The sequence below is a fragment of the Parasteatoda tepidariorum genome, chromosome 1 (assembly GCF_982258835.1).
Source record: "Parasteatoda tepidariorum strain Cologne lab strain chromosome 1, Ptep-v5.0, whole genome shotgun sequence".
NCBI classification, from domain to species: domain Eukaryota; kingdom Metazoa; phylum Arthropoda; class Arachnida; order Araneae; family Theridiidae; genus Parasteatoda; species Parasteatoda tepidariorum.
Window position 1 is genome coordinate 12,133,276 of NC_141755.1, and position 17,564 is coordinate 12,150,839.

Below are 17,564 nucleotides of genomic sequence, written 5' to 3' on the forward strand. Positions count from 1 at the left end.
AGGGAACCATTATCAACCAGCCACTACTGAGATTCGAACCTGGTTCACGTCAAGAGGGGGCAGACGCTCTATCCTCTACACCACCTCTGCTCACATAATGTTCTAATGGCTGCGGTCTGGGAAACACCGAGGATGATCCGATATGCCATCTTTGATCGACCAACTACTTTGCAAGCGAAGTTGAGAGCCTTATGGTGTGAAACAGTTCAACAGGAAATGATACCGCCCACTCTCAGTCCCTGCACAGGCAAATCAAAGTATTCGACCATCCGCTCACTGACCGCAGACAGTTTCCCTTGACTTAGGTGTTCTACAGGGATTTATAAAGAGAAATTAGTATTCAATAGCTCATATACAGGATGATTCAGACAAGATATACAGGATGATGCCAGTAGAATTCTCTTCATTAACTGTTAGGAAAGGCAACTTTTTGAAGTCTAAATGAAAAACTTAACGTATTTATAACCATTTGCTTATTTGAGCAAAATTTTGTTGTTGTTCATTTACGTCACACCAGAGCTGCACAATCAGCTATTGGCGACGGTCTGGGAAACATCCCTGAGGATGATCCGAAGACATTCCATCGCAATTTTGATCCTGTGCGGAGGGGATGGCTCCCCCGCTTTGGTAGCCCGACGACCTGCGCGCGAAGTCGAGCACTTTACGGTAGAACAGTTTAACGAGGACCAATACCGCACACCCTCGGCCCCTAAGTAGGCTGAACCAAGTGGTCACCCACCCGCACACTGACAGCAGCCAGTGATGCTTGACTTCGGTGATCTGCTGGGAACCGTGTCTTAACGATCAGTCCACTGCGGGACAGCAAAATTTTGTAATTAGACTTTCAGAAAACCATATGAAAAGAGAAAATATGTTTTATCTGAGAATTAACACAACTTAAATAAATTTTTTGTTGTTATTATATCAAGAAAATATTTAAGAACTGAGTTATAAACTATGCTATTTTTTAACTAGAACAAGACCATTAAAACATTTATGCTCACTCACATGCCTCCCCAAAGAACTTCTTTCTTTAGGTTTAGTTGTAAGTTTATTTTCAGAAGAAATTTCAGGTATTCTCAAAATAAAGTTAAACAACTATCGAATTTTATTGAAGAAAAAAAAAGTGAAAATAGCTTGATTTCATTTTAATTACTTTCAGTATTATTCTAAAAATTAAGAAAAAAAACGAAGTAAAATTATAAAAGGCTGTTCATATCGCGGAAAAAAGAAAAAGCTGGTATAACCATTGAAAAATATCCCTAATGAAAAATAAATGAAAAATATAACATATATATATATACTGCGGACTGTTTCTTATCCAGAAGAAAGAAAGTTATGACTTTTCTGGAGTCCAGACAGGGCTGAATACTTACAAATACGAATTTTCATTACAAATAACGTAATTTTAGTAATAGGCAATGTTCCACAACATTCGTATCATGAAAATCGAGTTGACGATAAAAGTCAACATCCTAGTGTCTGTAAAGACGGGGAAATATCGACCGATATCCAGGGCCGGATTAAGACCTCTTGAGGCCCTAAGCACTGAAAATATTTTGGTGCCCTCCCCCCTCTAACAATAAAAAATATATCTAGTACTAAGTCACGTGTTTATTCAAAATATAAAATCAAATTTTTTTTGTAAAAAAAAATATTTATTCAAATTAAATCCAAAAAATTTTTTTTAAATAATATAATCAATTGAAAACTTTTCAATTAATATTAAAAAAATGACTTATGTTTGTGTGTATTTTCAAAAAAGCAAACACTTTGAATAACTTATGATCGAAAGTTTGAACTTTTATTTACTAAGACTCAAAATACTTTAAATTAGAAAAACAGACAAGTACTTTTTCTAAAAAAAGCATACCTTTTTTTTTCAATTGATTCGAATTCTTGACTCTCGAAATAAATGACCATATCTCGAGAATTTTTCAAACGAACTTAAAAATTTTAGCACACAATGATAAAATTCATTTACCTAAAAATAGTTCCTTGTCAAAAATAATTTGTAAGAAGTATTAATCATTTTATATTATTTTATTTTCGAGAATATTCGAAAGAACTTTAAATTGAAAATTTAACAAATGTCATTTTAAATGACAAAATACAAAATTTAATCTGTACTAAATCAATCAAATAAACCTGAATCTTTCAATTTTAAAAATGTTATATATTTAACATTTAATTTCTCAAGAACTTTTCGACAGATTTTGTTCAAATTTTGTATTTTACTATTTAAATTAATATTCTTTAAAATTATGTAATAGTTTGTATATTTTTGAATTCAAAATTGTTCCGACTATTAATAATAAATAATTTTAAAAAAAATATTTTTGACAGGGAATTATTTTTAGGTTAATGAATTTTATTATTAAGTGCAAAAATTTTTCAATTCGTTTCAAAAGTTTTCGAGACATGGCGAAATGCATGAAAACTGCAATTAAATAAAGGAGCCCAAACTTTCAACCTAAAAAAGACTTTGGGATCTTAATTTCCATATTGTGAATACCATCCATATTTTGAGAGACAAATATCCAAATTCAACAACAACAACATATACATATGTAGGTAGAGGAAGCACGTTTGCTCGATTTCATAACTTAAAAAAATATCTTCTGCACCAACTAATTAGCATATTTTAAGTTTGGCCCTCAAACCATTTAGATTGAGATCTAGTAAGTAAAATCCAATCATTAAATCAAGAGTTATTCAGGTTTTTTACTTTTTTTATTTTACGCACTGTATATAATAACACATAACTTTTACAAATAATAATGCTTTTCATTATTCCTTTTTCCTTATTAAACCTAATATATTAATAATGAAGAGAAATGAAGGGAAAAAATAGTGATGAGTAATTTTATAAATGCAACAATTATCTTAAATGATCCCATAAAATCTGGATTAAAAATCAGAAATGAACTTATTTCATAATAACAGCTCACTCTAGATTGCATCTGTGGAAAACAGAACTAATTATCTAATAGAATTATTACTACTTTGTTTAATATTTTAGACATTCTCGTAGTTAGTTGACCTGTCAAAGTCAAAGGTACAGAAGAGCTTAACAGCAATAAATAACTATCAATTAAATCTTAATTTGACTAGTAAAAAAATGACCTTTTAGAAAAAAATGATAGAAATCACTTAAAACTACTGCATTAAACCTGTACTTAAAACTCTTATAAGTGATAGCAGTAACTTTGGTCTGAAAAAGCTGTTACAGTAAATAAAAACTCTGTCCTCAATAAGTAAATAAATGCATGAACAAAATACTTTAAATAACTATAAATTCGATGATCAGATTTTCATTTACAAATTCAAAACATTCGTGTTTTTATAATACAAAACAAAAGCATAAGTATAGCAACAATGAATATCAAATAAAAACTAAACTTAAATAATAATCAGTAGAAAATAACAAACCATCATTTTTAATTTATTCACTTTCTTTTGTGTTATGATATTTTTTATTCCTGTATGCATACGCGTACATAATACCACATTAGTTTTATAGAAAATAATTTTAGGTTTGGAAAAATATAATCCTTAGAAACATAAACAGAAGTATTGTATGTAATTTTATTAAACCAACATTTATCTTAAACCTACTAAAATTTTTGCCTACTAAAATTTTATGTAGGTACTAAATATTTTACATATTCTTTACAACATTAAAAGACAAATTCGTAAAATAAATCGAAGTAAAATTTGTGTATTGTTACCTAAAATTTTTATTTTAAATCGAATAAGTATTTTTATTATAACGTCAAAGAATGAAATTTATTTCGATAAGATCAATCATTTAAAAAATTTAATTACTTCTTAAAACTTATAATACGGCATCATCCCCTCTTAAAAAAATACGTCACATTGTATTTTTAACAAAAACTTGAAATTTGTTTTTATTACTTTTGAGTATTATTGTGTAATGGAATGCTTAAAATGTAAAAAAAAAAAAATTATATAATTTTTAATAATTGTAATTTTATTTTTTACATTTAAGTTCAATTAATTTTTTATTATTAAAATATAATAATTCTTTAGGAAAATTAAACTCTTCACTTATATTGATTTAGACACAATCAATATTGATCGATAAATAATAATTATTGATAAAATTATTTGAAGGGTTTAGCTACTACCTGAAGCAGCATCAGCTTTACACTATTACAGCATGCTTTCAAAAGCAATAATTTAGAATAATGTTTTAGTAGAATAAACTTTTTCTGTGCATTCATGTAGGATTCAGTGCACTCACATTCTGTGCATTCACGCATACACGGGGGTGTGTAAATACGAGAAATTAGTTACTGATTGTAGCATAAATAATGTTATTGGTTAAAAATAATGTCAATCAAGAAACTTTTCTTTTACTAGACCTCCCACTTTCTTCAATCTTATAAGACACCATTTATTTGTATCTCTACCCTCCCCCCCCCCCTCGAAAGGAAAACAATTTGAATTTTCTGAGATATGCAACCTTTTTTTCGTTTGAAAAAAAAGAAAAAAGAAGGGGGAATGAGTCCCCTATAGGATGCTTAAAGATATCTGAGATGAAAGGATGTTCTCTGTCTGTAGTAAATCAATTGGTTACACTTGTCTTGCCCTTAAAGTGTTTCTTCTCAGAAAATTTAGCTTTGTATGCTATCACATATGTTGGTGACAATCACGGTGGTCCTTTTCTGGAACCTTCGAATTCATGGAATTGAATGCTGGCAATATACATCTTTTGATGTTTTACGTCGGGATTGTTTGTTATAGGTAGAAAGCAAGATCAAGTTAAATTGAACCACGTTTCCCAGAAGTCTGTTACTTATAATAAAATAACAGGGAACAACAATATTTTTCCCACTCGTTTATGCAGAATGACCAATTTTTATTTTAAGAAAAAGTTAAATGGATAATGGAAATACATTTATTACATGTATTATATTTAAAATTTATTTCAATCTGATTTACACGCGAGCAACAAGTGAAAATTAAGCACAACTATTAAATTTTTTTTTTAGTGATAGAAATAGTATTACTATATTCAAAATATTTACATGTTCAAATTATCATCATAATAAAAGTTGATGAAATTACACACGTATATTGTATATGTATATATAATAATTATCATTAAAGATTTTCCTTATTAGTTATTAAACATATTTTAAAATTCAATAAATAAAAATATCTTTCTTAAATTTGCCATTTATTTTTAATTTGAAATTTTCAGTACTTTTCTTATTTCTTAATTATAATTTTTACAAATTTCGTTATAAGATGCACAAAATATAGTTTACTTGCACTAAACAAAATTCAATGATTGAAAATTTGATTTTATTGCTACTTATTTCTTACATTTGCTTTCAAAATTAAATTAGTTTTAATGGGTACTCTTCTTAACGTATTTTTCACTGTCAACGAACATCCGGTTCACATTGAGAATTTACACATCTTTTGTGCTCAACTTTTATAGCATTTGTATTTATACAAGACTCTAAGGACTAAGGGACCTATAATTCTCTCCTTATTCAAAAACTAGCTGCTTGCATTCATATTACGTAGTATATATTTTAAATCTAATTTCGATATTCGATATACAGTGCCGCTCAAAAGTATCAGTACACCTAGAAACTTATAAAAAAATGGCAAAATTCAAAGTGTCATAACTTCTTTAAAAATGATCAAAAATGCTTCTGCTTTATCTCATTTTGAAGCTTAAAATCTCTACTTTTATGTACTCTAATTGTTTTTAATTAATATATTTTGCAACTATGTACAATTACACTCTAAACAATCATAGAAAATTGTATTAATTTTTTGTGAAGTTTGACGCGATGTACGGGCACAAAGGGGTTAGATATTGTTAATTTTTATTATACCATTGAAAAATTTGGACTTTTAGCTATCATTTAAAAAAAAAGTTCCAAAAAAACATGTTTTTTGACGAAGTTATTGTCAAATAAAAAAAAAAGTTTTTTTTTCAGAATTTAATGATTTTTCAGCAATTATAATGAATTTTAGTGTAATTATAATATGATATGAAAATTTTCTAATTAAAATAAATTAAAATTTAATATTTCTCGATAATATTATTTCATAATTTATTATAACAATTTTAACTTTTTTTTTGGAAAATATAATAATGAAATAAGAATCAACGTTTACAATTTAATATTTTGAAATTTATTTTTTCGTATTTTTCTCAGAAAAAATTTGAAAACAAAAATGTATGTATATTGTACGTTGTATGTACATTGTATGTTGATTCTTATTTCATCATTATATTTTCCAAAAAAAAAGTTAAAATTTTTATAATAAATTATGAAATAATATTATCGAGAAATATTAAATTTTAATTTATTTTAATTGGAAAATTTTCATATCATATTATAATTACACTAAAATTCATTATAATTGCTGAAAAACCATTAAATTCTGAAAAAAAAAAACTTTTTTGTTATTTGACAATAACTTCGTCAAAAAACATGTTTTTTTGGAAAATTTTTTTTTAAATGAAAGCTAAAAGTCCAAATTTTTCAATGGTATAATAAAAATTAACAATATTTAACCCCTTTGTGCCCGTACATCGCGTCAAACTTCACAAAAAATTAATACAATTTTCTATGATTGTTTAGAGTGTAATTGTACATAGTTGCAAAATATATTAATTAAAAACAATTAAAATACATAAAAGTAGAGATTTTAAGCTTCAAAATGAGATAAAGCAGAAGCATTTTTGATCATTTTTAAAGAAGTTATGACACTTTGAATTTTGCCATTTTTTTATAAGTTTCTAGGTGTACTGATACTTTTGAGCGGCACTGTATATAGATAAAAAAAATCATAAGTAATGCGAAGTGTGTGGTCGTATTTTTCGCAAATTTAACCTCTCCTCCACAAAGAAATTTCGAAAAATGATACTTAAACACAGCTCCTTTTTCTTAATTTAGTGAATAAAAAAAAATTATTTGACGTAAATTTTTGAAATAAATTTTTGGAACACAATCTTTACGTAATTTGATGACTTCTTTTCCAGTTACAATGAGATTATAATTAAAAATATAGTATAAGCAAATATTTTATGTAGTATAAACAAAAACATGCACAACATAGATTTTTTTTTCACATCAAAAATCACATTTTTTACATCATCAAACCATTGCATCAAAATTTTGTAAATCAAATTTTTTTTTCATGAAAATATCAAATTGCCGGAGTATTAACTTGCTACAACTGCGAAAAATATTCTGTAAACATGAATCGTAGCAGTATGTTATGGAATCATTGTAATGGATAAATAAATAGAGCTTTTATCGCATAGAAATTCACTACCTAATTTCATTATAAGACCAAAAATTTTTTATACAAAACATCTTTCGTTTTTTTCTTTTATTATGTGAAATTTCGTACTTAGAAATGGTTGTTATCTACTCTTAAAATGGAAGCTCAAAATAATAAATATATTATGAATGTTTCAAAAAAAAAAAAAAATGTACTGCGAACATTTAGTTAGGCTTTGTGGTGCCCCCCAATCCTCTGGTGCCCTAAGCACGTGCTTAGTGTGCTTAATGGTTAATCCGGCCTTGCCGATATCCACATCATTTTTGCGATATCGTACAATACGAGTTAAAGTCGGATGTTTTTACCTAGATCGGTAGTTCATAACAATATTATTCGAAGTCGCAATCTGCGATTTTACGAAATCAATCGATATTGTTTGCTACTTATGTCTTAGAGAGCTCTCGAGTACCTTTTTGCCCACGGTCTGAAAATGCTTGACATTTTGTTATGGGTGTCGCAAAAGCCCTCGGGGAAACCAGGAACAAGGGGGGGGGGGAAGAATTTTTATAGTAAAAAGGAGTACAGAAATTTTAATATGTGAATTATTAATGTTCCTTTTAAGAAAATGCTTGCTGCAATTTTCATTTGACTAACACTAGAAATTTTTTCTTTTTATAATTGTGGCAGCTAAGAAATAAGTATGATTTGTCAAATATAGTATCAAGAAACAAGCATATAACTGATCTGTAAATCAAGCTAGCTATAACCAAAGTGTAATAATTTTTGTGCATAAAAATCAATCAACCTTATAAAACTAATTTATTTATTATTTGACAAAGGAACAATGAGATATTTGATTCAGTAAACGTGGACGGATATTGAAATACATTTGTCAAATTCGAAAAAGTAAGATAAAAAGCAGTAATCTTTGTAGAATTAAGTATATACGTATAAGGATACGATTCAGTTGCTTTAATGAAAAATAAAATTATTCTGTTGCTATAATTTTCTCAACAAGTCAATAAAAAAAATTCTGTTGCTATCATTTTCGCAACAGGCTGATTTTTTTCAACAATATTTTATTGATTAAACGATTTTATACTTATTATTCTAGTCATTACATAAAATAATGAACCATTTGATAAATGAAAATAAAAAAAAATATTTGAAGACAAGATGAAGACAGTCAATTTTTTTACTGTCCCATAAAACAAATATGGTCATCGGCAAATCTCGATGAATACTGAATAAAAATATTACCAAAAAATAGATATATGAAAGAAGAATATTTGCTTTGTTGTGGTCAAATAATGTTAAAAAAAACGTAATTTTTGCTAATTTTCTAGTAAAAACACCACACTGAGAATAAAAACAAAAGTATGGTCAAAACTGTCAGAATATGGAATAATTTACAGTTTCTGGACCTATAGGAATACCAAAAAACTGGGCAATTCTCACCAAAGCGATTCAGTTATGATTTCAGTAAAATCAATAAATAAAATATAGTTTTGTAATATGTGATAAAATTTGGTAATTTTATCAAGATACCTTAGACCAAATAAATGATTCAAATACTGTATATTTCATTTCTCATTACTAGTTTTAGACATTAGAATTTTTTAAACAGAAAAGTCATTACTATACAATATGATAAGTTTATCGGAATTTAATTATTCCGTAACTAATTAGAATTTCCTTTAAAAAAAAATATAAGTTTCAACTAGCAGACCATCAGTATAAACTATTTAATTACTTCAAAATTTAAACAAAGAGTTGCGAGTTACCCATTTACAGATTGTTTCATCCAAAAGCTTAAAAATTATGACAGCAAGAAGCATGTTTGGCAGAAATTTTCTGAAATTCAAAAACTTCAGTGAATAATCCCTAATAAACACATTGAAACTTTCATTTGCCAGCACTTGACCTCAATTTCAATTCAATCAATGGATTTAAAGTCTTATTTTATTAATTTTTACACAGATTCAAAAGGGTATGATAATTTTTTTCTCTACAGGATAACAAAAAGACGTTACTTTTCAGCGTTCTTGGAAATATTACGCAAAATAGGTAAATCATTAAAATAAAAAATAATAAAAAGGACGGAAATTGTGAATCAGAAAAAGAATCTTACACTGGAAAAAAAAATATTACACTTATTTTAGGTACACTGCACTATAACTTAAATAAACAAAAATAGGAGATCAATTTCTATATAAGGATGAAAATAGTTTAATGTTTTTACAACCATATTACATAACAAGTATAATATTTTATAATTTCATAGCTGTAATTGTTAACTGAAGGAATGACTTCAATCTCTCTAATCACTTTGAAACTCCAATGACACCACAAGCTAATCTACCACCAGCATTGCCAGTAGTTTTGCTTAATTCATGACCACCTTTTCCCAAGTCATCTGGATCAGCATGAACCTAAAAATATTTTTAATATATATATATATATATATATATATATATATATATATATATATATATATATATATATAATATATATATATATATATATATATATATATATATATATATATATACAGTAGGGAACTGATTATCCGGAACGGTCGGGATGATCGCTATTCCGGATAACTGATTTTTCCGGTTTTCTGAATCGCTACAAAAAGCCTTTTTTTCTATTGTTAAACCCAACTAAAAAGAAAGAAAAAAATTTGGAAATAATCTTAAAAATAAGAAAAAAAGATGAAGTAATACACTAATGATTATTTCCAAAATGATGGTAAGGTAAACATCTTTGAAAAAAGAAAGAAAAATCGTAAAATCTTATGAGGAAAAAAATTTTTTTTTTAAAAAATGGCGGGAAAATGTATTGAATTTCGTTCCGGTTTTTTGGTTTTCCGGTTTTCTGATTTCCGGATAACGGGTTCTGTACTGTATATATATATATATATATCAACATAACAATAAGAACAGGAACTCAAGCCCTGAATTTTTAAATTAGAAGGCACAAACAATTTTATTGTCATGGTTGGGCTCAAATATTTAATTTCTATCTGTGTCCTGTAAAGGCTAATTTTATTCCAAATGTTACAATAAAAATATAACTTCTTGAGACCTAATCCAGATCCAAAATTCAATCGATTAGACAATATTTGGTACAATTAATTCATATTATTTACTATCTGTATGACTTAAAGGGATTGTCTATGTAGAAATATATGAAATTCATTTTATGGCATACATAACTTATTATATAAGCATCTTATTACTGCTTATTATTTATGAAAACACAGTACAAATATCCTACGATAGGCAAAAAATAAAATTTCAACATTATTATAAGTACCAGGTGCATAGCAAAATTTTTCAACAAAAAAGCCCTTCCAAAAAATATTTTTAAATCCTTATGTAAAAATTTTCCACCCATAATTGCAAGTTCTCCATATAAACATTAACAAAATGCAAAATAATTTTCAAATACTTTATGTGATCATGATAAAATAACTAGTTTCTGACAAAGAACTCTTTTTCCTGATTATATAAGCCACCATCATAAAAACAATTTATACACAATTTCGAATATATTAAATATTGAGAGGCTCGTTCTTTTTTTTCTTTTTAAATTTATAATTACTTTAATAAATAAGTGTATAGGCTGTTGGTTGCGACAGCTGAGACAGCATGAAAAGACGATGTGAAATAGAAGGATCGAGTATTAGATCGAAGACCGAAGGTAGAAGGACGAACCGAAATAGTTTGCACGGATGAATACCGGCGGAGGAGCATCAACCGGTGGCCAAGGAAGGGAGTGAGAAGGTTGATGTCCAGTACTTAAGGAGATGACAGTTTGCCTTCAAGAGGGTTGTTGTGCAGCGCCCGAGACTTAGTACCGATATTCCATTTCTACCTGGTGACGCGCACCTGCAGTATGAGATGTTTACAATCAAAAGTTTAAGTTTCAATTGTTCTTTTAATAACAACTTTTAAATGTTTTTTAACGAATAACCTGTTAATTGGAGTTTGTGAGTTTCTTGATGGTTTGTTATCTTTTACTATTAAAGAAGATGTTTCATTGCCATATTGTTTCATTTGACGTTTTACATTCCCATCACCAAAACTTATACAATAAGTAAATTATTATACGGTCCCGACACTAATAATATTTAAACAAATCTGCGACAATTGAATTTTTTTAATTCAACTGTTTATAAATCAATTCATTAGATGAATTAAATTTTTTTGGTAAAACAAATCTGAATAACAAAAGACATAAGATTTTTTTTTTGTTGCTGCATTTAAAACAGTGAAAGTCCGTCGAATCTTACTTTAAAATCTTGCCTCTACATATTATTGAGTTTTATCAAAAAACAAATTAAGAGCACTGAAAATTTTAAAAGTAATAAAATAAATCAGTAAAAGTAATTAAGTACAATACAAGTGTAAAAAAATCTTATGATTTAAAATCTCAATACTTTTTCACTGTTAAATTAAATAAATAAAAGGGAGATGAAAATTTCGAAGTGATGAAGCTTTGTGATTCTTGATTGCTTTGGGGATATGTCTCACATGAAATAACATAATTAGTGAATGATTCCCAAAACAAATTATAGGATTATGATACTGATCTATAAATAGAAAAGCGTGAGAAAGCCATTTAGATTGTCAGTGAAAAGCCATTTAGATTGCTTCTCCAACGATGAATTTAACAAGAGATATAAATGCATCTTTCCTTATTAATGAAAAAAATTTGGCAATGTCTTCGTGATCAGCGAAAATTCACGATTTTTCAGTTTAATTACAGAGGGCAGAAAATGAAGCCTGAAACTGAGAATTTCTGGCGAAATGCAGCAGAGTTGCATATAAGAGTGCAAACATCCTTCCCACCAAATCTAGCTCAGTATGGTGGACTCGCAAGCATTTCATCAAACATGCAAAAACAAAGGGCCGACGATACGCCGAAATGGATTGTGGTGGAATGAATTGGGAAAAAGTTGAATAGAACAATGTGAAAACCACACATGTATAATTCGTGCCAAAAATTGACACGGTGAAGGAAAAATATTTCATTTTGGAAAAGGGGAAGAAATAAGCATCTTTAAGCCCTTTTTTTTTATCATTATTTGAAACTAAGGAGGATACAATGCATAACTAGGTTTGAATAATATTTAATTTTATGAATAAACCAACTAAAAAAATACTTCATAAACCATGCTTTATATGCTTGAATATCATACTTTCTGGAGAGTCATTCATGTGAATGATATTCATTTGAAGAATCTTAGTCCCCACTCTAACCACCAAGACAACATTTCAATACTAATTTAGTTTTAAAGGATGAAAAAAAGAAGAAAAAAAACCCATCAAGACAGAAATCATTAACAAAAATAAAATGTTTCTTACCACAGCAGAACGTCCAATGATAGAAAGGGGTCCAGTGAGAGAAATTAGACTATCAGTAATATTAACTTTGGCAATTCCATTGCTACCAACTTCCACATTTCCAAGATCACCAACATGTCTAATAAGAAATTAAAGATTGGAACTTATTACAAGAAAAAAAACTGGATTAAATGTTGTACAAGATTCTATTAATATCACAAAATAAATAAACATAATATTACGTAAAATGGCTTATTTTTAAAAATTACAGACATTTTTAAAAATAAAATGAAAAGTAAATTAAGCATATCAATGTCAAAAATTTTGCTATAAAATTGAAGATTTAAGTAATTTGATTTTCTAAAAAAGAAAAAAAAATCAATTTAAAACTTTAATGCAAAAATCAATCATTAAGATAATTTGTTATGCTTTAGATATCGGAACCAACACCTTTAAAATAATTATAACATTAACTATACAATTTTATACTTTATTAGAAAAAAAACTGAAATTGCAATGAGGGATAGAGTACACGAGTAACTGAAAAATAAAATAATTTTTAATACTTAACTAGTCTTAAATGCAAAAAATTTGTTTTGTATAATACCTTGTGTCATTGGTGTATGAGGACTTTTTATGGTTCCACATAACCAATAAGTAAATTATCTCCATTAATTTTGCTTTGAAGACCATAGAATATTTTTTTACTTCAATAAGTACTTATTACCAAAATAAAGCATTAGTGCTGCCAATATTAGTTTCTTGATTTTTGACACTCTTTTAGATGAATTAGTTCCATTTTCCACTACTTTTGCCTTATAGTACATAGATTATTACTTTACTTCAATTAGCAAAGGTTACCAAAATTAATATTCATCAGCATTAATAATAATATATCTTTTTAAAATATTTCCTCAACAAATTAGTACTATTTCTCCTTTAATTTTGTTCATCAATACCAAATATTTTATTTCAATTACTAATGATTTTAAATATGGTAACATATTTTAAAAGCATAAGTATCAATGAAAGAAACATGTAGTTTCAGATACTATTTTGGTGACATGTTGATCATTCAGATGACCTGCGTAACGAATGAAAATAATTAAGTATTACAGAATGTGTAATAAACAACCTGTTTAATTAGGGCTAACAAACATTTCAGTTATCGTTAAAACATTTAACAAAATTTAATCGTTAAAAGCTTAAAACAATGACTTCTGCTAAACCAATGAGAAAATTCCATTTTTTAAATGCCTCTGAAATAAAAATATGATTAAAAATTAAAAGTAGAGCTTCGTAATTTGTATAAATTTAACTAATTTAGCTTTATACTCAATGTCATATTTTTTAGAGCCTATGGTATACTTATAAACCAATATACAGGATACAAATTTTTCTTATTTTATTATATGTGTAGATGGCTACAAAAATTGGACAAAAAATAAATAAAAAGAAAATAAACTACAAATATTTAAAAGAAATTTTATGCTCAAGAATTCTTCTAACCTTATTTACCTTAACTATTTAGAAATTTTTCTTAATAGTTAAAGTAAATAACATTAGGAGAATCAGGTATAATCATGTACTACTTAGCAAGTATTAGCAACCAAATCATACAGAATTACATAGCTAGGATGTATATCTATTAATATTATAATTAAGACCACAAAAAACTAACATTTTCAAAAATGTAGACTACCGGAAAAGGTTGACCATACACAAGTGAGTCAGACTGGATCAAAAATGATCTCAGAATCATAGGAGTAGATATAATGAAATCTTAAATTAAACTGCTCTGTTCAGAAGAAGCAAATTGAAAAGCCTTGGGGTTATTCATTGTCAGTTTACCCCACAGATCTTTAAAAGAATCCGTACTCACATAGAATTTCAACATTGATTTTATAAAAATATCCATTATAAGTGAATACTTATTTTTTTCCCTTTAAAAATTGTATCTGTTATTGGTAATTAATAAATATTATTTTAAATAAAGATTTAATGATCTCTTTTCATTTAATAAATGTACAAACCTCTCGTCGTCATTAGGGGCTCCATGCTCTTTACCATGAGGATTAAAGTGTGCACCAGCACTTATGCAACCTAAAAAATTTACAATATAATACTACAGTCATGAAATTTTAGTCTAACAATTTGATTTGATATATAAGTAATTTAAGACTATACATTTTATGAAAAGGGTTTAAAAATCTTAGAAATTCTTTTAAGAAAATTTTACATTAAAAAAAATAAAATTACAATGAGAAAATTGCTTAATTTTATTCTTAAATTCAGTTTAAGGTTCTAGAAGATATTTCTGAAGATAAAAGCCAAAAATTAGGAAATATCCTTTAAATAACAAGTCAGATAATAACTTATTTGTTATATTGGAAAAAAAAAAGTTTCCCAGAAATTATCTTCTACACGTAATTAATATAAAAAAACTATTTGAAGGGCTGAAACTGAATAAAAATTATTTGGAACAATAAACATTCTTCTCAACTAAATAGATTTGTAATTCACACAATTCTGTAAACTTTCAATATTCACTTTTTTTAAAAAATCTATAATACAAGATCCATAATAAGCCATCTTCTCTACTAAATAAATTTGTAATAAAACAATATAAACAGTTTCTAACATTAACAAAACAATAAAATAAACATCGAATCTTGATCTTATTTTAATAAACTTAAGTACAATTCAATAAATATTTATCAAATGTTGATGCTTTAACTTTCATTCTCGTATACAAAAAATAAATATAAATTTATACCATTTGTATTATCTCCAAATTCATGAATGTGAAAGCCATGCAAACCTTCAGACAAATTTTCTATTTCTCCTGTAACAGTAACTGGGCCATCCCCATCCTAAAGAGAAATATAGAGTATATTTATGCCACATTGTAAAATTACATTCTTTCCGAGAATTGACATTAAAAGGAGGCTAATTTTACAAACAAGCACATCAATTCATTAAAAAATATTTAAACTTTTTAAGTTAACTTTCAAGAATACATGCGTTAACTAAAAGACAAATAGGGGGGAAAAAAATAGGAGCACAATAAGAATATTTAATTATACTTACTTTTAAATCAAAATTAAATTAGAAAAAAAAATGAAATTCTTTGGGTCAAAAAAAATTATTGGTCTTCTAATATATTTTTGACGAATATAGATATTTTTTTCTTAACATTTATCTTATATATTTTAATGAAAAAGTGAAAACATTTTTTTTAAAACTATATACGAGAATAAATAAAACTTTATTCTATAATAATTGCTCGAAAAACTTTTATTCTAATAACTTTTCTCCCTTTCATTCACATCTTTTAAATAAATTGTTTTTTTTGTTTGTTTTTTTTAAATACATATTTCTTTAAAAATTCTGCTTATATGCTGCCATCTGTTCAAGCATTATTTGGAATTAAGTGAATATATTGTTGAATAAATAGTCCATCAATAACAAAAAAAAAAAAGAAATGTTTAGGATTTCAAAAAAAGACAATAGTCAGAGAATATTTCTGTAACATATTAACACAAAATGAGAAATTATATAATTCATTTAACAAAATTTCTTAACTTTTAATCTTTGTTCATACATAATAATGAAACAAATACTTCTTTTGCAATTATAGATCTGAAAATTACTTGTTTTTTTTTAAGGAATTTTGTTAACTTGTCCTATCTAATAGAAAAAGTTAAGAAATTCACCAGTTTGTTATTGTATTTAGTCATCAAAAATCATTCCATCAAAGAATGAAGTGTTAGCAGTAGAGACCGCTTAAGAAAGTGGTTGAGTCTCTTGCCAAGAAACTGTTTCCTGAAAATTTATGGTGTGGGAAAAAGGGAATATTTCCGTCTCATGATCTGTCGCGCCAACAACAATCGCCAAGGTGCCTAATAGATTTTAAATTTACAATTAAAATTGATCTTTTTCTGTGATGTTTTTAGTCTTGTAGATGCCCTGAAGTTGCCAAGACTTGGCGATTATTCTGCCATACCTCAAGATTTAAAAGTACCCATTATCTCATTTGACAATTAAATATTTCAAGAAACCATTTTAATAGCTGCAGAAAAATTCAATCAATATTACCAATGGAAGCAATTAAAGAATTAATTGCTTCCACTGCATTGTTCTGTAAAAAAAATCATAAGTGTTAGATCATAAAATTCGATAATATGGAAGCATTTAGAACACTTCAGTGTGCTATTTATTTCTTACTTATTAGACAGAATAGAAAATCGATAATAAGAACTCACTTTAAAGTGGAGTTAATTTAATTTATTAATATTTCCATATAACTTTGTTGTGAAAGTTTATAACGTAGGTAACAATGAAAAAAATGACTAGCAGCACAATCAAGAAACAGACACTCCTCCCAATCTGTCACATGAACATTCAAAAGTAGTTCTACTAGTAAAAGAATTTCGCTTAATTATATTTAAATACAGGCTTCATAAGTTCAAAAATAATCCCCATTTATGTCAGAAAGTAACTTTTCTAAGTTTTATAAGCTTTCTAGCTTAAATAAAAAAATAAGCGAACTTACAAACATGTTAAGTATAATTATATAACACCACTTACTTCTTGGGTGAAATGAATAGTTCCTTTAACTTTTTCACCAACTAATACGCAAACAGCCTTCATGATTTTGAATGGAATATTGACTGCAGAAAAAAAAGAACATAAAAATTACAAATAATAAATATGAAGAAGGATTTTTAAAGTAAAAACAGGAAGTGCGAATTAATAAATTACCAAGATTCCAGGGACTAGAAACTGTGTACAGGAAAACTTTTTTTCAATCGTTCTAAAGTGCAAGATTAAAAAGCAGAAGATTAGAATCAGCGCTATAACTATCGATGATTACCGGCAGTATTTTAACAATCGATTATTTGGTATAATCTTCGGACTACTGTAAAATTT

At 27.1% G+C, this 17,564-nt stretch overlaps 1 protein-coding gene across 1 annotated transcript; it reads right to left on the bottom strand.

Moving 5' to 3' along the window:
* Positions 1 to 9,486: 9,486 nt before the first annotated feature.
* Sod1 (Superoxide dismutase 1) lies at positions 9,487 to 17,439 on the bottom strand. The gene is made up of 6 exons (XM_016072015.4): positions 17,397 to 17,439; positions 17,223 to 17,305; positions 15,409 to 15,505; positions 14,666 to 14,735; positions 12,654 to 12,771; positions 9,487 to 9,713 (listed from the first exon to the last, which is right to left on the bottom strand). The coding sequence occupies exons 2-6, from the start codon at positions 17,283 to 17,285 to the stop codon at positions 9,606 to 9,608; spliced, it is 456 nt and encodes a 151-aa protein (XP_015927501.1). The 5' UTR covers positions 17,286 to 17,305; positions 17,397 to 17,439; the 3' UTR covers positions 9,487 to 9,605.
* Between the last annotated feature and the right edge of the window lie 125 nt (positions 17,440 to 17,564).

Excerpts from the sequence above, each read along its gene's own strand:
- Sod1 (XM_016072015.4), bottom strand. The coding sequence starts at position 17,285 with ATGAAGGCTGTTTGCGTATTAGTTGGTGAAAAAGTTAAAGGAACTATT. Across the intron at positions 15,506-17,222 it reads CTATTCATTTCACCCAAGAA|GATGGGGATGGCCCAGTTAC; the intron begins GTAAGTGGTGTT and ends ATTTCTCTTTAG. Across the intron at positions 12,772-14,665 it reads GCCCCTAATGACGACGAGAG|ACATGTTGGTGATCTTGGAA; the intron begins GTTTGTACATTT and ends ATTTCTTATTAG.